The sequence below is a fragment of the Castor canadensis genome, chromosome X (genome assembly GCF_047511655.1).
Source record: "Castor canadensis chromosome X, mCasCan1.hap1v2, whole genome shotgun sequence".
Lineage (NCBI taxonomy): Eukaryota > Metazoa > Chordata > Mammalia > Rodentia > Castoridae > Castor > Castor canadensis.
In genome coordinates, this window is record NC_133405.1 from 3,557,875 (window position 1) to 3,582,822 (window position 24,948).

A 24,948-nucleotide genomic window follows, 5' to 3' on the forward strand; every position below is an offset into this window, starting at 1 on the left:
GGCAGCTGTCCCCTAGAGCCCACCTCTGCACCCCTCCTTTACTTGCTTTTTAAATCTCAGAGGACAGCTCAACATCTTCCTCATATGGCTGCTGCTCCCACACCCTACCATTCTATGATGGGCCCAACTATCCTAGCATCCCCCTGCTATACACATGGCTTTGCAAACAGCACGTGCTTACTGAATGGGGAAGAAATGAGCCATTGAGCAGAGATTTCATTCACAGTTAACAAGATCCCAGTGTATATCTTTGGTTTTTTAAAATGATAGGCAAAAAGTAATAAGGGAATCAAAATCAGTATTTTTATTTTTCATCTTTTTAGTATTTTCTTTCACACTTCCAAGGAAATTCCAGTACCATGCTATCTTCTTACAGCTTACAAAGAAGGTGGAAGATGTCCCAATTAGTTTTACAAAATAGCAAAACTCTCTCATACTGGATAAAAATCAACAAATATTCATGACAAATGTAATTTGCAAACTTAAATTCGGAGTGTAATAAACTGCTTAGTAAAAGTAGCAACATTTTAGAATACCAAGAAGATAACAGCTCAAGTCACCCAAATAGAACAGTTAGGGAAGGATTTATTCACCCCGAGCTCCAGCCTGACCCTCCATTACTTAGCTTATGGACTCTGCCTAACTCTATTTAGGTTAGAAACAGCCACTTGTGCACTAGAACTTGCAACTAGCTGTGGCAGTACCATCATTTTCTGTGGCCATTCTAGCCAAGGCTCTCTCTTTCTCATCTCTCAAAGCCTCCTCATACCACACTGGGAAAGATGAGGGATCACTCCCAATGATGTTGGCCAAAAACTCCAGAACTTTCATCTTGCTGGTTTCAGCATGGGTCCTTGGGCCCCACAGAAACTCATAGAGAGCAGGATCACTGTTGGGGACCTGGCGGTACTCCATGTACTGCTCCTGCACAAAATCCTCAGTGATGAGCTTCCTGGGGTCTCCATAAATGCAATGCTGCTTCCCATCAAACACCCCTATCTTACTCAACGTTTCCCAGACACTCTCTTCAGAGACACAGCTTCCCTTCATGAAAATTAGGCTTAGGATAAATATCAGCAGGCCCGTCTTGGGCATGCCCTGGACATCACTTTGCATCCCATCATATGTGAGCCCCAAGGAAGTGACAAGGAGATAGGATTGCTCAGTGGGGTCCACTTCCTTCAGATCGATACCAAAGACAATCTGCATGCACTCACAAGCTTCACTGAAGATCACAGAGAAGGAACCCTGGTAATTTTGGATGCTACTGCTCAACATTTCTGCCTTGGTGGTCGGCTCCTTCATTTTATATTTGAAGAGCAAGAAATGCACCAGGTCAGTCACCTTTTCATCTATCTCATTTCTGGGCGATGACTCTATTTCTGGTGGGGCCTGCAGGGTGCTTGAACCCTCCTTTCTTTGTTTGCTAGAGCCCTTAGCAGAATGGCTCCATGAAGTGGAAGCCACGGCACTGAAGGAGGACCCGGCTCTCTGAGAATCCTGGGAAAGACCTGAGGCCCCAGCAGCACCAAAGTCCTCCTGTGTGGTTCTCCACATTAGAGGATAGTAAGGAGAAGGAGAGGAGGAGGAGGAGGAGGTGGAGGAGGAAGAAGAAGGAGGGAAAGATGAGGAGCAGGTAGAGGATGAGGAAACACATTCCTCCACAGATGCAGGAACCTGCGCTCCCACTAGGCTTTGTGTGTCACTTTGGGTCCCAAGGTCTTCCTCATGCAAGTGGCGTGGACGCTTTGGAGGTCGAGGCATGATGACCTGGAATGGCAGACAGAAGTTCGGGGATGAGGACTCATGGCCAGGGAAGGACAGGGAGCGTGTGAGTTGCCTCAGCTGACAACTATACCCTTGGTGGCTCTCACAAAGGTCTATTCCAAGTCTTCTCTTTGAGTGGTGCTCTAGGACTACCTGGGCTGTCTCATGAGAGCATGAGGGCAGATGTGCAGTTGACATACACAGATCCTGAGGCTCTGGGGCTGTTTAGAGTGTGTAGGGCTTGGTAATGTAGATCCCCTGTGTACTGGGGTGGGTGGGGGCTCTTGGTACACATTCAAGGTGTATACCTCACTTTGACTCCTGACCCTGCCTGGGCCTGGTCTCTGTAACCTGAGACACTGCCTCAGACCAGTCTTTCACATGTTATGTGGTCCTTAGAGTTCATGTAAAAAGCACTGAAGCCACACTCTCTCCATCAGACTGCAGACTGCAAGGACAGCACTGGGCCCTCAGCCCTGACAGGAGGGGTGGTCTGGACTTTGTGAGCTCCCCACTGTTCTGGGCTAAATGTCCCCCTCAATGCTTACTTGGGTTCCAACTGTCCCCTACCAGGCATGGACTCTATCCCTCTGGTCACCTGAGGTGAACTCTTAGAATACAGGTCCTCCTCCCTGAGATGGAAAAAAAGCAGTGATGGGACCTCACATCTGACTACATCTGCTGAGGGACAAAAGCAAGAGGCAGCCACATTCAGTGTCATCCATATGGATGGTGGAAATGCTAAGTCCTCATCCTGATAAACAGCAAGGTCTGGAACTTTGCCTCTGATGACCTGAGACTCCCTTCCTTAAGCCTAAGCCCTTTTCTGTGAGACACAAAAAGAGGCAGCGAAGGGAGGATAATTGTCCTACGTTCCATAGAATTTCCCCACAGCTAACAGAATGGAATGGTGTATTTGGTGAGCAGGTTCCCTCTGCCCTCACCTTTACTGCTGACAGATCCTGTATACCTCCCTCTGCTGTCCTGATGGCTCCTCTCACTCGAAGGCCTCACCTCCCTGAGACCTGTGAGAGAGAAGGGGAGATGTAGCTCATCTGGACACCCTTGCAGGGGTTTCCTAAGGCTGACAGACATAGCAAGGTTCAGAGGTCCTCTTTTGTCTTTAAGATACTCATATTCACTGCTCACAAGGCCTGAGCCCTTTCCCTCTACTGACCTGCGCATCCATCTTGAAGGACTAAGCCACCATCTCCCTGACACCACCTGAACCCTGAATACAAAGACAAGGGGTGGCAGCCTGGAGCTGCCCTGGGATAATAGGAAACAAAAGTTTCCTATCTCTTGGATCGAGGGTCTTCTTGGTTCTCTCTCAGTGCCCTGCTGACCAGAGGCCACACTCTTCAGATGAAGCCCACCCCTCCCTGACACCCCAGCAGCAAAAATGAAGGACCCCTACACCTGAAAACTGCCCATGACTGAAGGTCCCCCTCTGATATGGAGCACAAGTTCCCTTCATTCTTCCCTTGACTCCAGGCGGGAGCTCCCCACCCCTGGCGATGACCTGAGTCCTCCTTCCTCAGATTGCAGAGTTGGATTGAAGAACATGACTCAGTCTGAAAGCAGAAGTAGGGCTGGAACCAAAGTGTCCTGTGCCCTAGGTTCCTCAGTCCTGCCTCATGACTCAGTTTGACTCCTGAGAGGATCTGGGCCCCTCCCTCCCTGTACTGAGGCACTGCTTTTTCTATTAAATCCCTAACCTCTCCTAGACCCAGATGCAAAAGTCAGGAGTCACTGTCTGGTCACTGTACATGGGACATCCCAGGACTCCTAGCAAGCGTGAGGCTGGGCTCTTCCAGGGCAATCTCAGTCTGTCCTAAATCCTCACCTTGACTTCCAGCATTGGCTACCTCTTCACTGCTCACCTGAGGCCCTGCTCCTTCTACCGAACTCCTAACCTCTCTCAGACTCAGATGCAGAAGTCATACATCACCTTCCCAGTCACCCTACTTGGGACTTCACAGCAGGGGCAGAACTTCATGGGGTTCCACTTGTTCTGGTGTGTAGATCCTCCATCTCACAATCCAGGACCTTTCCTTTGTGACAAAGGCCCTTACTTCTTTTCTGATCCCCAAGGCCAAAGTTATGGGGCTGCACATCTGGCCAGCAACATGTCAGGACCACTGAGGACTAACAGTTGGGGCATAATGGGATTTGGAGGTCCCACTGTCCTCCCTCAGGGTCCTCCTGTTCTTAGCAGAGCCTGCTCTCTATCTTCTGCTTCTCTTAGACCAAGGGTCTGACTCCCATAGTCCCTGAATTAGAAAGAGGGCTGGGGGCAAAAGGGGTGCTCCCCTGATGAGACACCCCCGTGCAGAGCTCACAAGTGTGCAGCTGGATTATTTGGGGTCTTTCTATCTGTGAGTTTCCTGTACACTCTCATCTTTCACCTCACCAAGCCCTGGCCTCTGTCCTCCATCGTACTTAGACCAAGGCTCTGAGTGCCAGGGTCCACAGAGACTGAAAACAAGGGTGGGGCAGGGGCGCTGGCTTGACTAGAAGCTGCATGTGCAGGACTGGATTAATTTGTATTCCTCTATCAGGGGGTAGCTTTTCTGTACACCCTAAGCTCTCACCTCTACCCCACACAGAGCCAGGGCATCTTCCTTCCAAAGACCTCAGATAAAGGCTGTAGCTTAAACAGTCCCATGAGGCTGAGAGAGGGTGTGGGGGAGCAGTGGCAGTGCTCCCTGACTAGATACACCCATGTGGGGCAAGGGTGACAACAAAGGTAGGGCTGGATTATTTGGGGGACCCTGTATTTTGGAGAGGGGCTTTGTCTGTACACCCTCAGCTCTCCCCTTGAGCCTCCTGGAGCCAGGGCTCCCGTCCTCAGACCAAGTGTGTAGACCTCCAGGATTCCTGAGGAGAAGCTGAAGGAGGTGAGGGAAGGGTAGAGGTGAGGGAGGAGTAGAGGGTCAGAGGAAGGGAGGGGGTAAGGGGGGGTGGGTGGAGGTGTTGGGTGAGGATTGAAGGTGTGGGGTGGGGAAGACGCAACAGGTGGGGGAGGGGCCGAAGTGACAGTTGGAGGAGGAACAGAGGTATAGGGTGTGGCAGGAGGAAGGTGGGGCATGGGAGGGCAAAGTTTGGGATGGGGTGGAATGACAGGGTGGCAATGAGGGAGGGGTGGGTGCTTCTAGTGACTAGATTCGCTGCTCTCCATGCCCCCCACCTCCACCCTGCACTCTGAGCATGTATGGCTGCATTATTTGGGGAGAAGGTTCTGTCTTCCCTCAATTCTTACTTTGATCCCTGACAGAGCCTCGGCTACTCCTCTCCAAAGATCACAGTCACAACCACAGGACCACAGTTAAAGGTTGTGACTTCCAAGGTTTCCTGGTGGTGGTAGGTAACGTATGTGCACCTGTGAAGAGATGTGACCACAGACAGAGCTGAGTTACTTGGGTACCTTCTATCTGGGAAAGGGGTTTCCTTTGTTCACCCTTAGCTATGCCCTTGACCTCTCCCAGACCCTGGGCCTGTCCCCTCTTCAGACCAAAGCTGTGACTCCCAGGATTCCCTGGAGCTGCAGGAGGGGTGGAGGAGGGGTGAGCAAGCTCCTGTGACTAGACACCCCATGCGGGACAGGGGTGACAAGAGGGACAGGGCTGGGTTATTTGGGGACCATCTAACTTAGGGGGCACTTCTGGCCATCCTCAAATTTTACCTCAGCCAGCCCCTCCCAGAGCTGGGGTCTCTTCAGCCCACAGATCTCAGGTGAAGGCTGTGACTCCCAGAATTCCCTGGGACAAGAGGAGGGGTGGGGGAGGGGTGGGTGTACTTTTGTGACTGGACATCCCCATATGGTACAGGGGTGACAACAGAGGCAGGGCTCACCTCTTTCCACCTCCTCTCTCCCCCCATGTGCCAGGGTGACAACAGGAGCACAGCTAGATTATTCCTTTCTCTGTTCACCCTCAGCGTTCTCCTTGACCTCTCCCACCCCTCCTCAGACCAGGCTGTGACTCCCAGGATTCCCTGGGGCAGAAGGAGGGGTGGGGGAGGGGCGAGCGAGCTCCCGTGACTGGACACCCCCATGCGGGACATGGGTGACAAGCGGGACAGGGTTGGATTACCTGGGGACTCTCTATTCGGGGATGGGGTTTCCTCTGGCCGTCTTCAGTCCTCCCCTCCTTCCCTCCCAGAGCCCGGACCCGCTCCTCCTCACACCAAACCTGTGACTCCCAGGATTCCTTGGGCAGGAGGAGGGGTGGGGGAGGGGCGAGCGAGCTCCCGTGACTAGAGGTTCCTCAACTCCTCCCTCCCCTCCCCACCACCGCTCTCCCCGCCTCCCCTCTCCCCCGTGTGCCAGGGAGACAAGAGCACAGCTAGAGTATTTGGGGACCCTAACTCTGGGAGGGATGTTTTGTTTCTCTGCTGTCCACCCTCAGCTCTTCCCTCATTCCCTCCCAGAACACAGGTCTCTCTCTCCCCTCCTCACACCAAAGCTGTTACTCCCAGGATTCCCTGGGGCAGGAGGAGGGGTGGGGGAGGGGCGAGCGAGCTCCAGTGACTAGACACCCCCATGCGGGACATGGGTGACAAGCGGGACAGGGATGGATTACCTGGGGACTCTCTATTCGGGGGTGGGGTTTCCTTCGTACATCTTCAGTCCTCCCCTCCTTCCCTCCCAGAGCCCGGACCCGCTCCTCCTCACACCAAAGCTGTGAATCCCAGGATTCCCTGGGGCAGGAGGAGGGGTGGGGGAGGGGCGAGCGAGCTCCCGTGACTAGAGGTTCCTCTACTCCTCCCTCCCCACCCCGCCGCGCATGCCAGATTGACAACCGGGGTGCAGCTAGATTATCTGGGGACCCTAACTCTGGGTGAGATGTTCCTCTGCCCGCCCTTAGCTCTCACCTCAACACTTCACAAGCTGAGCCTCTGAGGGACGGACCTGAAGCGCGGCGCAACCTCAGCCTCTGAGGTTTCTAGAAGCCGGCAACGTCACATCCGGTGTGGTGCCCGGGGTCTCCCAGGGCTGACAGGAGGGGCGGAAGGGAATTCTCCCAAGACCCTCCACCCTCCCTCTTAGGGTCCCGGCTTTGGTTCCTGGCGGAGCCTGGACCCCTGTCCTGTACGGACCTCAGTCCGCTCTCCTCAGACTCCCAGACTCCCCTTAGGTGGCAGAGGGGTGAGGGGATTGGTCAGGGTAACCATGGGTGACCGTGATGTCCAGGGCTTTCCAGGGCTGACCACAGGGGTGGAGATACATTCTGTGGGACTGCTCTCCATGGAGGGAGTGTGTCCCCTCATTCCTCAGAGTCCTGTTCTTGGCTCCTGGTAATAACTGTATCCATATTTTCTATGGACTTCCGTCTGCTCCAGTCACATTTCCAACACTCCCTGAGGTGGCGGAGAGGTGAAGGGAGTGGCCACGCTGAACATGCTGCTGTCCGGGACCTTCCAGGGCTTACCACAAGGCCAGAGTTGGAATCTGGGGTTCCTTTCCTTGATGGAGGGTGTCCCTTCATTCCTCACTCAGAGTGCTCTCCTTGGTCCCTGGCAGAGTCTGGACATTCCTCCTCAGGTGAAATTTGAGTGGTGATGGCACATCTCTGTAATCCCAGCCATGCAGGAGTCAGTAGGTAGGAGGATCACTGTCTGAGGCCAACCCTGGGCAAAAATGTGAAACCCTATGCAAAAAATAAGTAAAACAAAAAATGACTAGGGGCAGCGCTAGCAAGTGCAAAGCCCTGGTTTCAAATCCCAGACCACCATAAAAATATCATGCCAAACCTCAATACGTACAATTTATGCATGTTTAAAATATTAAAATAAGATATGAGAAAATGGAATGACTATATTAATGTTAGAAAAAGTGATTTCATTTAGAAGGGAAATTATATAGGTTTTTACAAGAGACAAAAACAACGGTAATAATGAGCATTATGATAAATCTTTCTTCCAATGTTGCCTATAAATAGTCTCTCCTAAAAATATTGAATCCGGTCATGTCATGGAAAATGTGGATTAGCTATAGATATAATTTTCCCTTTTAAAATAAATGATTACATTTTTTATACAGAGGGTTTTTACGAAAAGTAGATTCTTACATGTGAAACATTCTATTTGAAAGTGAGAGGAATTAGATGGCTACATGCAACCTACTAATTGAATTTCAAAGTTTTTAAACGATTTATCTTTAAAAATTAATAAATTGGCTATATTAAAATATAATTAAATATATAAAACTATACACATTGACTATATATATGTGTGTATATGTGTGTTCATATGTATATAGTTGCACAAGAAATTAAGCTTGCTGAATAGAAGCTGGCAAGAGGTTAGTTGATACTGCAAACATACCATTTAGTATGGTATGGTACATTTGGTAATCTCAATCACATTTTCAAATAATTACAACTTTATAGCTATATTGGTAGTTCATATGTGCTTCAGAAATGCTAGGACTATTGAAAGCACAAGTAAGAGAGCACAATTACTTATTTTCCTTAACCAGGAGAAAAACATTGTTGGTGTTTTCTTGCATATACCTAGCTTTATGTATTTATGTCACTATGAACAAATATATGTGTCCCACAGTCTTTCAATCTGATTTTAATTAAAATAAATTGAAATTCTGGAGTATTTGACATGCATAGATAATTTAGATTTCAAATTTGGAATGTCAGACTTTCGATTGTGAGCAAGATGGAATAATAGGGACCAAATTTACACACCTACCTGAAACAACTAAAAAAACAGTCAAATATACAAGATAGTGACTTTCAATTAATTAGTCATCAGGACAAGAACAATGCTCTCTGAGAGATGTAAAATTGGAGAGGCAAGCCCTAGGACTGTCCAAACTCACTACCTAGAGAGACAGTGCAGGTGACAATTCACAGAAGGAGAACGTCTATGAGTCCCTGAGTTGAGACCATGGAGCTGAGAGTCTCCAGATGGCTACTGAGGTGGGCAGAGCTCACAGCACAAAATCCCAGAGAGGAGAGAAATCTCCAGATATCTGCAAGTCTGGGAATCACCTCTATTTCCATTAGTCACAGTGGAAAACCTTGGACATCATGAATATTTAGAATGGTTTTGCCTTAGAAGTGGGAAAATAATAGCCATGCACTTAACACCACTTTTATCTCACCTAACAGAGTTTCAAAACAAGACTGAATATTATACTCTTTCCAAGTAATTTAACCATATGTCATGATGAAATTCAAGAATATTATTTATTTACAGAGACACAAAAATATCCAGGATTCAACAAAGGTAAATTTCACAATGTTTAATGTTAAATGCCAAATTACCAGGTATTCATAGAAGCAAGAAAATGTGATTAATAATAAGGAGAAAAATAAACCAAAACTCACCTAAAATTTGAGACAGAGTTAGCAGACAAGGATATCAAAACAGTAATATATATATAAATATACATTATTATATACGTAACTACTTTATGTGTTCAAAATATAAGAGAAAAGGTTAAACACACTAAATAGGGGCATGGAAAATAGTTTTTTAGAAAGTAAGCAGACTGAGATATGAAAGCTACAATGTCTGGCTTAGATTAATACCAGATTGGACATGCGAAAAGAAAGAATTAGTGAACTTGAGAGTGAAATAAAACTTTCCAGAAGGAACGAAACACACACAGAAAAAAGAAAATAGAAAACAACTATAACATTAGTGAGCTGGCCTAATATCATGCATCTGAAAACACTGGAGGACAAGAAAAGGGAGGATATAAAAAGATATTTGAAGAAACGATGAATGAAAAATGCCCAAATTCCATGAAAACCATAAATGCACAGATTACAAAAGCTAAAGAATCCCGAGAACAAGGAATATGAAAAAAAAAAAAGCCAAAATCCATCAAAATCAAATTACTTAGAACTGGTGATAAAGAAAAAAGTCTGAAAAATACCTAGAGAAAAGACACTTTATCTCCAAAGGAACAAATATAAGATAAAATAGGATTTAGAGATCTTTAAGTAGAACTGGAAGTACTAGGGACAGGAAGGGTGCCAGGGGGAGTGGACCAAGGGGGAAAAGAAGAGTGGATGGTCATGACCAATGCCCAATATATACAGGTAAGGAAGTAGCACAGTGAATCTCATTAGTTGGTACAAAATTAATATGTTAATAATAAAAATAATGGAAGCAAGAAGAGAATAAAGTGGTATCTTTAAATTGCTAAAAGAAAAATAAATTGTCAATCTAGAGATCTATACGTTGTGAGAATACTCTGCAAAACAAAGGTAAAATAAATGCTTTTTCTGAAATACAAAACCTTAAAGAATTAATCACCAATAGGCATACCCTACAAAAAAGGCTAAAGATTCCTAAAAGAAATGTTAAATGAAGTCTGTCAGGAAGACCAAATGATACCAGATAGAAATGCAGGTCTACACAAAGGGATGAAAAGCATCGGGAATTCCAAGTTCATGGGTAAATACAAAGATTATTCCTTAATATAAATGTCTTTAAGAGACAATTGACTGTTGAAAGTAAAAATAATAAAGTAGGCTGGGGATGCAGCTCAGTGGTACAGTGCTCGCCTAACATGTGCAAGGCTCTGGGTTAGATTCCCAGCAGTGCAAAACGTAATAAATGATTTACAGTAGGATGAATAACATGAGTAAAATGTATGCCAACAATAGATGAAAGGCTGAAAAGAATTTTCACGTGTTTGATTATTCTGAGTTCTGGTAGGTATAGCTAGCTATTGTCCTTTTCATATTCATGGTCACATCACAGTAACCAGGTGAATCCACATATTCTAGGCATTTAAATGATGTTCAACATTTAAAGTGTGAACATAGTATGACGTGACAGTGTGAACTCTGGGTCCAAAGTTGCTCTTTTCTCTCAAGTGTCCACTTCTACTTGTATCTTTAAAGGGAATTAAGCTACACATCTTTAAAACGTTTTACTTGAGCTGGGTGACAGTGGCTCATATCTGTAATCTTAGTTACTCAGAAGTCAGAGATCAGAAGGATCATAGTTCCAAGCTATCCTGGGCAAATAGTTCACCAGATCCCATCTCCAAAATACTCAATACAAAAAAGGGCTGGTGGAGTGGCTCAAGTGGTAGAGTGCCTGCCTAGCAAGTGTGATGTCCTGAGTTCAAATCCAGTACCACCAAAATAAAAACTATTTTACTTGATATTAGATAATCCACATCAGTCAAGGGGATTGTGTGTTGTGTTGGGGAAGCAGAAGCAACGTGTACAGTGATCACATGTGCGTTAGCCATATTTTTCATCACTGTGACAAATCCCTTGAATAAAAGTTTCAAAGGAGGGAATATTTATTTTTGCTCACAGTTTCTGATCCGTTGGCAGCTCCATTGCTATGGGCCTGCAGTAAAGCACAGTATCATGGCAGTGGGAGCATGTGGTAGAGGAGGCTGCTCATTCCGCCACAGCCAGGAAGCAGAGACAGAGAGACAGAAAGACAGGGACAAGACAGCCATAAAGGAACACCCCCAGCAACCGACTTCCTCAAACTAGGCCCCATCTTCCATAATTCCATCACCTTCAAATAGTGTATTCAAATCTTGAATCCATCAATGGATTCCACCACTGATTAAGTCAGAGCCCTCATGATTTAATAGTCTGTAGCACACCTAGAGACAGCTCCACAGGTGTGTTTTACTAATCTTCTAGGCACCTTTCAATCCAATCAAGTTCACAGTTAAAACTAGTCATCATAACTTGGTATCCATGGGAGACTGATTTCAGGATCTCCCACAGATACCAAAATCCATGGGTGATCAAATCCATTCTATAAAATTGTGTACTAGTTACACAGAACCCACAAGCATCATCCTGTATACTTGTATCTCTGGATGACATATAACACCTAATATAATGTAAATGTTATAAAAATAGATGCTGCTCTATATAATTTAGGGAATAATGATAAGAAAATTTCTGAACATGTTCAGTAGAGACACATTTTTTCAGAATATTTTCATTCAGTGGTTGTTTGAACTGAAGATAATGCAGGACTGACTATGTAAGTAAAACGTGCAAATCTTACTCTTGCTCAAGGTTCCTGAATGTGGTATAAGAGTAACAGAGAGGATGAATTTGATCAAAGAGCATTATATGCATGAATGGAAATATTACAATTAATATATACTAATAATAAAGAAAAATGAAAAGGCCCACAGTGTTGTTTGGTGCTGATAGGCCACAAGATAAAAGTAATATTGCAGACCTTTTTCTGTACCATTTCTGCATAGAATTTGAAAGGGTGCTGGAAATGAAGATAGAGGTAGGGATTAGGGTCAACAGAAAAGAAAAGGCTATACAAAATCCTAAAGAGGAATGATGAATTAGAAGGGTAGCTAGCATCTGCTGAGAATGGACAGAGGACATGGTAGAAGAGGCCCATTTACCTCATGGCCAAGTGCAAAGTGATGGGGTGGGGAAGGGGCTGGAGTATCTCTATACCCTTCAAGCTCATGCCCACAGTGATCTAAGACCTCCCACAAAGCCCCACCTCCTACAGGCTACACAACTTCCCACTAGTGTCATGCACTGAGAACCAAGTCAGGGCTTTTGTGAGTCATTCTATATCTGAACTATAGCACTCACTGCGTGGTGCCTTCTACCATGTTATGGTGCAGTAAGACAGTTCTTACCAGATATGGCCCCTCAATCTTAAACTTCCCAGCCTCTAAAACTGAAAGAAATAATTCTCTGCACTTAAAATTATCCACTCTCAGATGTTCAGTATTCCATTACAGCAGCATAAAGTAGACTAAGACAACAAAGTTACCTGAAGTTTAATGAAGGTAGGAAAGGTAGAGGAGGTTCCAAAGGAAGAAAAGAACCATTCCAGAAATCCAAACAAAATATTTACTGTCTACATACACATACACACATTTGTACATGTAAATACATGCACGTAGGTCCTACTAGATTATAGGTGCTTTCAAATATACTATCACCTGTAATTTTCCAAGGATCTTGAAGATCTCATCAGGGAAGATTCACCTTTTTCATAATATAGCACTTTTCTGCAGAAACCTTTGCAATATCAGTTATAATCTCAGGCTGAGAAATTTCTCTTTTTGATGCATGCTCAAAATCTCCTGAATCTCTGCTATCTCCCACATAACTGAACATATCTGAACACTAAGGCACGTGCCAAAAGGCACACTGAAAATGACGATTTCCTGTGGGACATGTACATAGGCAAAACAGTAGAAAGATGGTTATTTTTTCTTTTTAAATTAGGCTCAGCATATCCTCCAATAAATTATTTTCCATCTCCGGGAAGCTCCAGTGTTTAGGAATGAAACTCCATTGGTGTTCACTGCACAGTGATTCTGAAGCTCCTTCTGCATGTGCTAATTTGAGGAGGCTTTGACTTCTGACCACCTAGGCAAGCTCATCTGTGCATGTAGCAGATGGCTGTTACTATTTTTTTTTTCCCGGCAGTCCTGGGGTTGAGCTCAGGGCTTTGCACTTGCTAGGCAGGCACTCTACCTTGAGGCACTCTGCCAGCCCCATTTTGCATTGGTTATTTTTGAGATAGGGTCTCCCTTTATGCCTAGGGCAGCCTGGACTACAATTCTCCTATTTTACTTGCCCACATAGCTAGCCTAAACTATCATCCTCTAGGTCTCCACCTCCCCAGTAGTTAAGATTACAGAGTTGAGCCACCAAACCCAGCCTGTTGCTTCTAACAGTATTTGATCCCAGCCCCTCCTACTCTGGGATGTCGTTCATGTGATCATTGTTCTCCAGGACAACAGAGACTACTCAGTTCAGTGATACGTGGAATAAGGTAGCCACCCCAAATAAAGTATCGCGAATAAAACTCGTGATAAATATTCCTGTTTAGAGGACGCATTGGAAAATCTGAGTGTAAAGGACTTTTCCTGGCTGGGAAACTCCTAGAATTTGACTCAAGGATTAGCACCTTCCTTCCCTCTCAGAATCTGTTTCATCCAAACATTTTCATTCATTTCATCATGACCCAAAATCTAGTGTTGGCTTGCAACTGGCCAAATTACACTTGAGATAACATATTAGAATATTATTTAAATAATCTGCTCTGGCTCAAGCAGGGGTTTCTAGGCCACACCTCATGAGAGAATTACCCTTCTCTCTCTGGAAATCATTGCAGATGATGGAGAAAAATCACCTACTTCTGGTGCTGTGTTCAGCAGTGCCTCTCATGTCCACCCCAGGAGGTTGTTCCCCTCTGCAATATCCAGCATGCAAAAGAAACTGCGCAGAGCAGTTTTCCACTCTCTCAGCCTAAGTCACACCATCCAAGAACACAGGACACCACCTGTATCTACCCCAGCTGGAGACTCCTCTCAGCTTTATCCACCCCCATCAAAAGGGAAACGCTCACAGAAGTTTTCCATTCCCTCAAGCGTAAGTCACACCATGGGATGATCCTTCGCTGGCTACCATGCAGCTTCATTACACTCAACTCCCACAGAAGCAATTGCAGGTTCTGAAAGCCCCAGAATGTCAATGCCTTGGCTCAGGGCATTGGCACTGGGCAGCTGTCCCCTAGAGCCCACCTCTGCACCCCTCCTTTACTTGCTTTTTAAATCTCAGAGGACAGCTCAACATCTTCCTCATATGGCTGCTGCTCCCACACCCTACCATTCTATGATGGGCCCAACTATCCTAGCATCCCCCTGCTATACACATGGCTTTGCAAACAGCACGTGCTTACTGAATGGGGAAGAAATGAGCCATTGAGCAGAGATTTCATTCACAGTTAACAAGATCCCAGTGTATATCTTTGGTTTTTTAAAATGATAGGCAAAAAGTAATAAGGGAATCAAAATCAGTATTTTTATTTTTCATCTTTTTAGTATTTTCTTTCACACTTCCAAGGAAATTCCAGTACCATGCTATCTTCTTACAGCTTACAAAGAAGGTGGAAGATGTCCCAATTAGTTTTACAAAATAGCAAAACTCTCTCATACTGGATAAAAATCAACAAATATTCATGACAAATGTAATTTGCAAACTTAAATTCGGAGTGTAATAAACTGCTTAGTAAAAGTAGCAACATTTTAGAATACCAAGAAGATAACAGCTCAAGTCACCCAAATAGAACAGTTAGGGAAGGATTTATTCACCCCGAGCTCCAGCCTGACCCTCCATTACTTAGCTTATGGACTCTGCCTAACTCTATTTAGGTTAGAAACAGCCACTTGTGCACTAGAACTTGCAACTAGCTGTGGCAGTACCATCATTTTCTGTGGCCATTCTAGCCAAGGCTCTCTCTTTCTCATCTCTCAAAGCCTCCTCATACCACACTGGGAAAGATGAGGGATCACTCCCAATGATGTTGGCCAAAAACTCCAGAACTTTCATCTTGCTGGTTTCAGCATGGGTCCTTGGGCCCCACAGAAACTCATAGAGAGCAGGATCACTGTTGGGGACCTGGCGGTACTCCATGTACTGCTCCTGCACAAAATCCTCAGTGATGAGCTTCCTGGGGTCTCCATAAATGCAATGCTGCTTCCCATCAAACACCCCTATCTTACTCAACGTTTCCCAGACACTCTCTTCAGAGACACAGCTTCCCTTCATGAAAATTAGGCTTAGGATAAATATCAGCAGGCCCGTCTTGGGCATGCCCTGGACATCACTTTGCATCCCATCATATGTGAGCCCCAAGGAAGTGACAAGGAGATAGGATTGCTCAGTGGGGTCCACTTCCTTCAGATCGATACCAAAGACAATCTGCATGCACTCACAAGCTTCACTGAAGATCACAGAGAAGGAACCCTGGTAATTTTGGATGCTACTGCTCAACATTTCTGCCTTGGTGGTCGGCTCCTTCATTTTATATTTGAAGAGCAAGAAATGCACCAGGTCAGTCACCTTTTCATCTATCTCATTTCTGGGCGATGACTCTATTTCTGGTGGGGCCTGCAGGGTGCTTGAACCCTCCTTTCTTTGTTTGCTAGAGCCCTTACCAGAATGGCTCCATGAAGTGGAAGCCACGGCACTGAAGGAGGACCCGGCTCTCTGAGAATCCTGGGAAAGACCTGAGGCCCCAGCAGCACCAAAGTCCTCCTGTGTGGTTCTCCACATTAGAGGATAGTAAGGAGAAGGAGAGGAGGAGGAGGAGGAGGTGGAGGAGGAAGAAGAAGGAGGGAAAGATGAGGAGCAGGTAGAGGATGAGGAAACACATTCCTCCACAGATGCAGGAACCTGCGCTCCCACTAGGCTTTGTGTGTCACTTTGGGTCCCAAGGTCTTCCTCATGCAAGTGGCGTGGACGCTTTGGAGGTCGAGGCATGATGACCTGGAATGGCAGACAGAAGTTCGGGGATGAGGACTCATGGCCAGGGAAGGACAGGGAGCGTGTGAGTTGCCTCAGCTGACAACTATACCCTTGGTGGCTCTCACAAAGGTCTATTCCAAGTCTTCTCTTTGAGTGGTGCTCTAGGACTACCTGGGCTGTCCCATGAGAGCATGAGGGCAGATGTGCAGTTGACATACACAGATCCTGAGGCTCTGGGGCTGTTTAGAGTGTGTAGGGCTTGGTAATGTAGATCCCCTGTGTACTGGGGTGGGTGGGGGCTCTTGGTACACATTCAAGGTGTATACCTCACTTTGACTCCTGACCCTGCCTGGGCCTGGTCTCTGTAACCTGAGACACTGCCTCAGACCAGTCTTTCACATGTTATGTGGTCCTTAGAGTTCATGTAAAAAGCACTGAAGCCACACTCTCTCCATCAGACTGCAGACTGCAAGGACAGCACTGGGCCCTCAGCCCTGACAGGAGGGGTGGTCTGGACTTTGTGAGCTCCCCACTGTTCTGGGCTAAATGTCCCCCTCAATGCTTACTTGGGTTCCAACTGTCCCCTACCAGGCATGGACTCTATCCCTCTGGTCACCTGAGGTGAACTCTTAGAATACAGGTCCTCCTCCCTGAGATGGAAAAAAAGCAGTGATGGGACCTCACATCTGACTACATCTGCTGAGGGACAAAAGCAAGAGGCAGCCACATTCAGTGTCATCCATATGGATGGTGGAAATGCTAAGTCCTCATCCTGATAAACAGCAAGGTCTGGAACTTTGCCTCTGATGACCTGAGACTCCCTTCCTTAAGCCTAAGCCCTTTTCTGTGAGACACAAAAAGAGGCAGCGAAGGGAGGATAATTGTCCTACGTTCCATAGAATTTCCCCACAGCTAACAGAATGGAATGGTGTATTTGGTGAGCAGGTTCCCTCTGCCCTCACCTTTACTGCTGACAGATCCTGTATACCTCCCTCTGCTGTCCTGATGGCTCCTCTCACTCGAAGGCCTCACCTCCCTGAGACCTGTGAGAGAGAAGGGGAGATGTAGCTCATCTGGACACCCTTGCAGGGGTTTCCTAAGGCTGACAGACATAGCAAGGTTCAGGGGTCCTCTTTTGTCTTTAAGATACTCATATTCACTGCTCACAAGGCCTGAGCCCTTTCCCTCTACTGACCTGCGCATCCATCTTGAAGGACTAAGCCACCATCTCCCTGACACCACCTGAACCCTGAATACAAAGACAAGGGGTGGCAGCCTGGAGCTGCCCTGGGATAATAGGAAACAAAAGTTTCCTATCTCTTGGATCGAGGGTCTTCTTGGTTCTCTCTCAGTGCCCTGCTGACCAGAGGCCACACTCTTCAGATGAAGCCCACCCCTCCCTGACACCCCAGCAGCAAAAATGAAGGACCCCTACACCTGAAAACTGCCCATGACTGAAGGTCCCCCTCTGATATGGAGCACAAGTTCCCTTCATTCTTCCCTTGACTCCAGGCGGGAGCTCCCCACCCCTGGCGATGACCTGAGTCCTCCTTCCTCAGATTGCAGAGTTGGATTGAAGAACATGACTCAGTCTGAAAGCAGAAGTAGGGCTGGAACCAAAGTGTCCTGTGCCCTAGGTTCCTCAGTCCTGCCTCATGACTCAGTTTGACTCCTGAGAGGATCTGGGCCCCTCCCTCCCTGTACTGAGGCACTGCTTTTTCTATTAAATCCCTAACCTCTCCTAGACCCAGATGCAAAAGTCAGGAGTCACTGTCTGGTCACTGTACATGGGACATCCCAGGACTCCTAGCAAGCGTGAGGCTGGGCTCTTCCAGGGCAATCTCAGTCTGTCCTAAATCCTCACCTTGACTTCCAGCATTGGCTACCTCTTCACTGCTCACCTGAGGCCCTGCTCCTTCTACCGAACTCCTAACCTCTCTCAGACTCAGATGCAGAAGTCATACATCACCTTCCCAGTCACCCTACTTGGGACTTCACAGCAGGGGCAGAACTTCATGGGGTTCCACTTGTTCTGGTGTGTAGATCCTCCATCTCACAATCCAGGACCTTTCCTTTGTGACAAAGGCCCTTACTTCTTTTCTGATCCCCAAGGCCAAAGTTATGGGGCTGCACATCTGGCCAGCAACATGTCAGGACCACTGAGGACTAACAGTTGGGGCATAATGGGATTTGGAGGTCCCACTGTCCTCCCTCAGGGTCCTCCTGTTCTTAGCAGAGCCTGCTCTCTATCTTCTGCTTCTCTTAGACCAAGGGTCTGACTCCCATAGTCCCTGAATTAGAAAGAGGGCTGGGGGCAAAAGGGGTGCTCCCCTGATGAGACACCCCCGTGCAGAGCTCACAAGTGTGCAGCTGGATTATTTGGGGTCTTTCTATCTGTGAGTTTCCTGTACACTCTCATCTTTCACCTCACCAAGCCCTGGCCTCTGTCCTCCATCGTACTTAGACCAAGGCTCTGAGTGCCAGGGTCCACAGAGACTGAAAACAAGGGTGGGGCAGGGGCGCTGGCTTGACTAGAAGCTGCATGTGCAGGACTGGATTAATTTGTATTCCTCTATCAGGGGGTAGCTTTTCTGTACACCCTAAGCTCTCACCTCTACCCCACACAGAGCCAGGGCATCTTCCTTCCAAAGACCTCAGATAAAGGCTGTAGCTTAAACAGTCCCATGAGGCTGAGAGAGGGTGTGGGGGAGCAGTGGCAGTGCTCCCTGACTAGATACACCCATGTGGGGCAAGGGTGACAACAAAGGTAGGGCTGGATTATTTGGGGGACCCTGTATTTTGGAGAGGGGCTTTGTCTGTACACCCTCAGCTCTCCCCTTGAGCCTCCTGGAGCCAGGGCTCCCGTCCTCAGACCAAGTGTGTAGACCTCCAGGATTCCTGAGGAGAAGCTGAAGGAGGTGAGGGAAGGGTAGAGGTGAGGGAGGAGTAGAGGGTCAGAGGAAGGGAGGGGGTAAGGGGGGGTGGGTGGAGGTGTTGGGTGAGGATTGAAGGTGTGGGGTGGGGAAGACGCAACAGGTGGGGGAGGGGCCGAAGTGACAGTTGGAGGAGGAACAGAGGTATAGGGTGTGGCAGGAGGAAGGTGGGGCATGGGAGGGCAAAGTTTGGGATGGGGTGGAATGACAGGGTGGCAATGAGGGAGGGGTGGGTGCTTCTAGTGACTAGATTCGCTGCTCTCCATGCCCCCCACCTCCACCCTGCACTCTGAGCATGTATGGCTGCATTATTTGGGGAGAAGGTTCTGTCTTCCCTCAATTCTTACTTTGATCCCTGACAGAGCCTCGGCTACTCCTCTCCAAAGATCACAGTCACAACCACAGGACCACAGTTAAAGGTTGTGACTTCCAAGGTTTCCTGGTGGTGGTAGGTAACGTATGTGCACCTGTGAAGAGATGTGACCACAGACAGAGCTGAGTTACTTGGGTACCTTCTATCTGGGAAAGGGGTTTCCTTTGTTCACCCTTAGCTATGCCCTTGACCTCTCCCAGACCCTGGGCCTGTCCCCTCTTCAGACCAAAGCTGTGACTCCCAGGATTCCCTGGAGCTGCAGGAGGGGTGGAGGAGGGGTGAGCAAGCTCCTGTGACTAGACACCCCATGCGGGACAGGGGTGACAAGAGGGACAGGGCTGGGTTATTTGGGGACCATCTAACTTAGGGGGCACTTCTGGCCATCCTCAAATTTTACCTCAGCCAGCCCCTCCCAGAGCTGGGGTCTCTTCAGCCCACAGATCTCAGGTGAAGGCTGTGACTCCCAGAATTCCCTGGGACAAGAGGAGGGGTGGGGGAGGGGTGGGTGTACTTTTGTGACTGGACATCCCCATATGGTACAGGGGTGACAACAGAGGCAGGGCTCACCTCTTTCCACCTCCTCTCTCCCCCCATGTGCCAGGGTGACAACAGGAGCACAGCTAGATTATTCCTTTCTCTGTTCACCCTCAGCGTTCTCCTTGACCTCTCCCACCCCTCCTCAGACCAGGCTGTGACTCCCAGGATTCCCTGGGGCAGAAGGAGGGGTGGGGGAGGGGCGAGCGAGCTCCCGTGACTGGACACCCCCATGCGGGACATGGGTGACAAGCGGGACAGGGTTGGATTACCTGGGGACTCTCTATTCGGGGATGGGGTTTCCTCTGGCCGTCTTCAGTCCTCCCCTCCTTCCCTCCCAGAGCCCGGACCCGCTCCTCCTCACACCAAACCTGTGACTCCCAGGATTCCTTGGGCAGGAGGAGGGGTGGGGGAGGGGCGAGCGAGCTCCCGTGACTAGAGGTTCCTCAACTCCTCCCTCCCCTCCCCACCACCGCTCTCCCCGCCTCCCCTCTCCCCCGTGTGCCAGGGAGACAAGAGCACAGCTAGAGTATTTGGGGACCCTAACTCTGGGAGGGATGTTTTGTTTCTCTGCTGTCCACCCTCAGCTCTTCCCTCATTCCCTCCCAGAACACAGGTCTCTCTCTCCCCTCCTCACACCAAAGCTGTTACTCCCAGGATTCCCTGGGGCAGGAGGAGGGGTGGGGGAGGGGCGAGCGAGCTCCCATGACTAGACACCCCCATGCGGGACATGGGTGACAAGAGGGACAGGGATGGATTACCTGGGGACTCTCTATTCGGGGGTGGGGTTTCCTTCGTACATCTTCAGTCCTCCCCTCCTTCCCTCCCAGAGCCCGGACCCGCTCCTCCTCACACCAAAGCTGTGAATCCCAGGATTCCCTGGGGCGAGAGGAAGGGTGGGGGAGGGGCGAGCGAGCTCCCGTGACTAGAGGTTCCTCTACTCCTCCCTCCCCACCCCGCCCCGCATGCCAGATTGACAACCGGGGTGCAGCTAGATTATCTGGGGACCCTAACTCTGGGTGAGATGTTCCTCTGCCCGCCCTTAGCTCTCACCTCAACACTTCACAAGCTGAGCCTCTGAGGGACGGACCTGAAGCGCGGCGCAACCTCAGCCTCTGAGGTTTCTAGAAGTCCGGCAACGTCACATCCGGTGTGGCGCCCGGGGTCTCCCAGGGCTGACAGGAGGGGCGGAAGGGAATTCTCCCAAGACCCTCCACCCTCCCTCTTAGGGTCCCGGCTTTGGTTCCTGGCGGAGCCTGGACCCCTGTCCTGTACGGACCTCAGTCCGCTCTCCTCAGACTCCCAGACTCCCCTTAGGTGGCAGAGGGGTGAGGGGATTGGTCAGGGTAACCATGGGTGACCGTGATGTCCAGGGCTTTCCAGGGCTGACCACAGGGGTGGAGATACATTCTGTGGGACTGCTCTCCATGGAGGGAGTGTGTCCCCTCATTCCTCAGAGTCCTGTTCTTGGCTCCTGGTAATAACTGTATCCATATTTTCTATGGACTTCCGTCTGCTCCAGTCACATTTCCAACACTCCCTGAGGTGGCGGAGAGGTGAAGGGAGTGGCCACGCTGAACATGCTGCTGTCCGGGACCTTCCAGGGCTTACCACAAGGCCAGAGTTGGAATCTGGGGTTCCTTTCCTTGATGGAGGGTGTCCCTTCATTCCTCACTCAGAGTGCTCTCCTTGGTCCCTGGCAGAGTCTGGACATTCCTCCTCAGGTGAAATTTGAGTGGTGATGGCACATCTCTGTAATCCCAGCCATGCAGGAGTCAGTAGGTAGGAGGATCACTGTCTGAGGCCAACCCTGGGCAAAAATGTGAAACCCTATGCAAAAAATAAGTAAAACAAAAAATGACTAGGGGCAGCGCTAGCAAGTGCAAAGCCCTGGTTTCAAATCCCAGACCACCATAAAAATATCATGCCAAACCTCAATACGTACAATTTATGCATGTTTAAAATATTAAAATAAGATATGAGAAAATGGAATGACTATATTAATGTTAGAAAAAGTGATTTCATTTAGAAGGGAAATTATATAGGTTTTTACAAGAGACAAAAACAACGGTAATAATGAGCATTATGATAAATCTTTCTTCCAATGTTGCCTATAAATAGTCTTTCCTAAAAATATTGAATCCGGTCATGTCATGGAAAATGTGGATTAGCTATAGATATAATTTTCCCTTTTAAAATAAATGATTACATTTTTTATACAGAGGGTTTTTACGAAAAGTAGATTCTTACATGTGAAACATTCTATTTGAAAGTGAGAGGAATTAGATGGCTACATGCAACCTACTAATTGAATTTCAAAGTTTTTAAACGATTTATCTTTAAAAATTAATAAATTGGCTATATTAAAATATAATTAAATATATAAAACTATACACATTGACTATATATATGTGTGTATATGTGTGTTCATATGTATATAGTTGCACAAGAAATTAAGCTTGCTGAATAGAAGCTGGCAAGAGGTTAGTTGATACTGCAAACATACCATTTAGTATGGTATGGTACATTTGGTAATCTCAATCACATTTTCAAATAATTACAACTTTATAGCTATATTGGTAGTTCATATGTGCTTCAGAAATGCTAGGACTATTGAAAGCACAAGTAAGAGAGCACAATTACTTATTTTCCTTAACCAGGAGAAAAACATTGTTGGTGTTTTCTTGCATATACCTAGCTTTATGTATTTATGTCACTATGAACAAATATATGTGTCCCACAGTCTTTCAATCTGATTTTAATTAAAATAAATTGAAATTCTGGAGTATTTGACATGCATAGATAATTTAGATTTCAAATTTGGAATGTCAGACTTTCGATTGTGAGCAAGATGGAATAATAGGGACCAAATTTACACACCTACCTGAAACAACTAAAAAAACAGTCAAATATACAAGATAGTGACTTTCAATTAATTAGTCATCAGGACAAGAACAATGCTCTCTGAGAGATGTAAAATTGGAGAGGCAAGCCCTAGGACTGTCCAAACTCACTACCTAGAGAGACAGTGCAGGTGACAATTCACAGAAGGAGAACGTCTATGAGTCCCTGAGTTGAGACCATGGAGCTGAGAGTCTCCAGATGGCTACTGAGGTGGGCAGAGCTCACAGCACAAAATCCCAGAGAGGAGAGAAATCTCCAGATATCTGCAAGTCTGGGAATCACCTCTATTTCCATTAGTCACAGTGGAAAACCTTGGACATCATGAATATTTAGAATGGTTTTGCCTTAGAAGTGGGAAAATAATAGCCATGCACTTAACACCACTTTTATCTCACCTAACAGAGTTTCAAAACAAGACTGAATATTATACTCTTTCCAAGTAATTTAACCATATGTCATGATGAAATTCAAGAATATTATTTATTTACAGAGACACAAAAATATCCAGGATTCAACAAAGGTAAATTTCACAATGTTTAATGTTAAATGCCAAATTACCAGGTATTCATAGAAGCAAGAAAATGTGATTAATAATAAGGAGAAAAATAAACCAAAACTCACCTAAAATTTGAGACAGAGTTAGCAGACAAGGATATCAAAACAGTAATATATATATAAATATACATTATTATATACGTAACTACTTTATGTGTTCAAAATATAAGAGAAAAGGTTAAACACACTAAATAGGGGCATGGAAAATAGTTTTTTAGAAAGTAAGCAGACTGAGATATGAAAGCTACAATGTCTGGCTTAGATTAATACCAGATTGGACATGCGAAAAGAAAGAATTAGTGAACTTGAGAGTGAAATAAAACTTTCCAGAAGGAACGAAACACACACAGAAAAAAGAAAATAGAAAACAACTATAACATTAGTGAGCTGGCCTAATATCATGCATCTGAAAACACTGGAGGACAAGAAAAGGGAGGATATAAAAAGATATTTGAAGAAACGATGAATGAAAAATGCCCAAATTCCATGAAAACCATAAATGCACAGATTACAAAAGCTAAAGAATCCCGAGAACAAGGAATATGAAAAAAAAAAAAGCCAAAATCCATCAAAATCAAATTACTTAGAACTGGTGATAAAGAAAAAAGTCTGAAAAATACCTAGAGAAAAGACACTTTATCTCCAAAGGAACAAATATAAGATAAAATAGGATTTAGAGATCTTTAAGTAGAACTGGAAGTACTAGGGACAGGAAGGGTGCCAGGGGGAGTGGACCAAGGGGGAAAAGAAGAGTGGATGGTCATGACCAATGCCCAATATATACAGGTAAGGAAGTAGCACAGTGAATCTCATTAGTTGGTACAAAATTAATATGTTAATAATAAAAATAATGGAAGCAAGAAGAGAATAAAGTGGTATCTTTAAATTGCTAAAAGAAAAATAAATTGTCAATCTAGAGATCTATACGTTGTGAGAATACTCTGCAAAACAAAGGTAAAATAAATGCTTTTTCTGAAATACAAAACCTTAAAGAATTAATCACCAATAGGCATACCCTACAAAAAAGGCTAAAGATTCCTAAAAGAAATGTTAAATGAAGTCTGTCAGGAAGACCAAATGATACCAGATAGAAATGCAGGTCTACACAAAGGGATGAAAAGCATCGGGAATTCCAAGTTCATGGGTAAATACAAAGATTATTCCTTAATATAAATGTCTTTAAGAGACAATTGACTGTTGAAAGTAAAAATAATAAAGTAGGCTGGGGATGCAGCTCAGTGGTACAGTGCTCGCCTAACATGTGCAAGGCTCTGGGTTAGATTCCCAGCAGTGCAAAACGTAATAAATGATTTACAGTAGGATGAATAACATGAGTAAAATGTATGCCAACAATAGATGAAAGGCTGAAAAGAATTTTCACGTGTTTGATTATTCTGAGTTCTGGTAGGTATAGCTAGCTATTGTCCTTTTCATATTCATGGTCACATCACAGTAACCAGGTGAATCCACATATTCTAGGCATTTAAATGATGTTCAACATTTAAAGTGTGAACATAGTATGACGTGACAGTGTGAACTCTGGGTCCAAAGTTGCTCTTTTCTCTCAAGTGTCCACTTCTACTTGTATCTTTAAAGGGAATTAAGCTACACATCTTTAAAACGTTTT

The 24,948-nt window shown here is 46.4% G+C and overlaps 2 protein-coding genes across 2 annotated transcripts; both read right to left on the bottom strand.

The window, feature by feature from the left end:
* Nucleotides 1-334: 334 nt before the first annotated feature.
* On the bottom strand, nt 335-2,795 carry LOC109675722 (melanoma-associated antigen 10-like). Its single transcript, XM_020152365.2, has 2 exons — nt 2,712-2,795; nt 335-1,770 (listed from the first exon to the last, which is right to left on the bottom strand). Exon 2 carries the CDS (start codon nt 1,762-1,764, stop codon nt 676-678), a length of 1,089 nt encoding a protein of 362 aa, XP_020007954.2. The 5' UTR covers nt 1,765-1,770; nt 2,712-2,795; the 3' UTR covers nt 335-675.
* An 11,880-nt stretch (nt 2,796-14,675) lies between these two features.
* LOC141419656 (melanoma-associated antigen 10-like) lies at nt 14,676-17,068 on the bottom strand. The gene is made up of 2 exons (XM_074062876.1): nt 16,985-17,068; nt 14,676-16,043 (listed from the first exon to the last, which is right to left on the bottom strand). The coding sequence occupies exon 2, from the start codon at nt 16,035-16,037 to the stop codon at nt 14,949-14,951; it is 1,089 nt and encodes a 362-aa protein (XP_073918977.1). The 5' UTR covers nt 16,038-16,043; nt 16,985-17,068; the 3' UTR covers nt 14,676-14,948.
* Nucleotides 17,069-24,948: the final 7,880 nt, after the last annotated feature.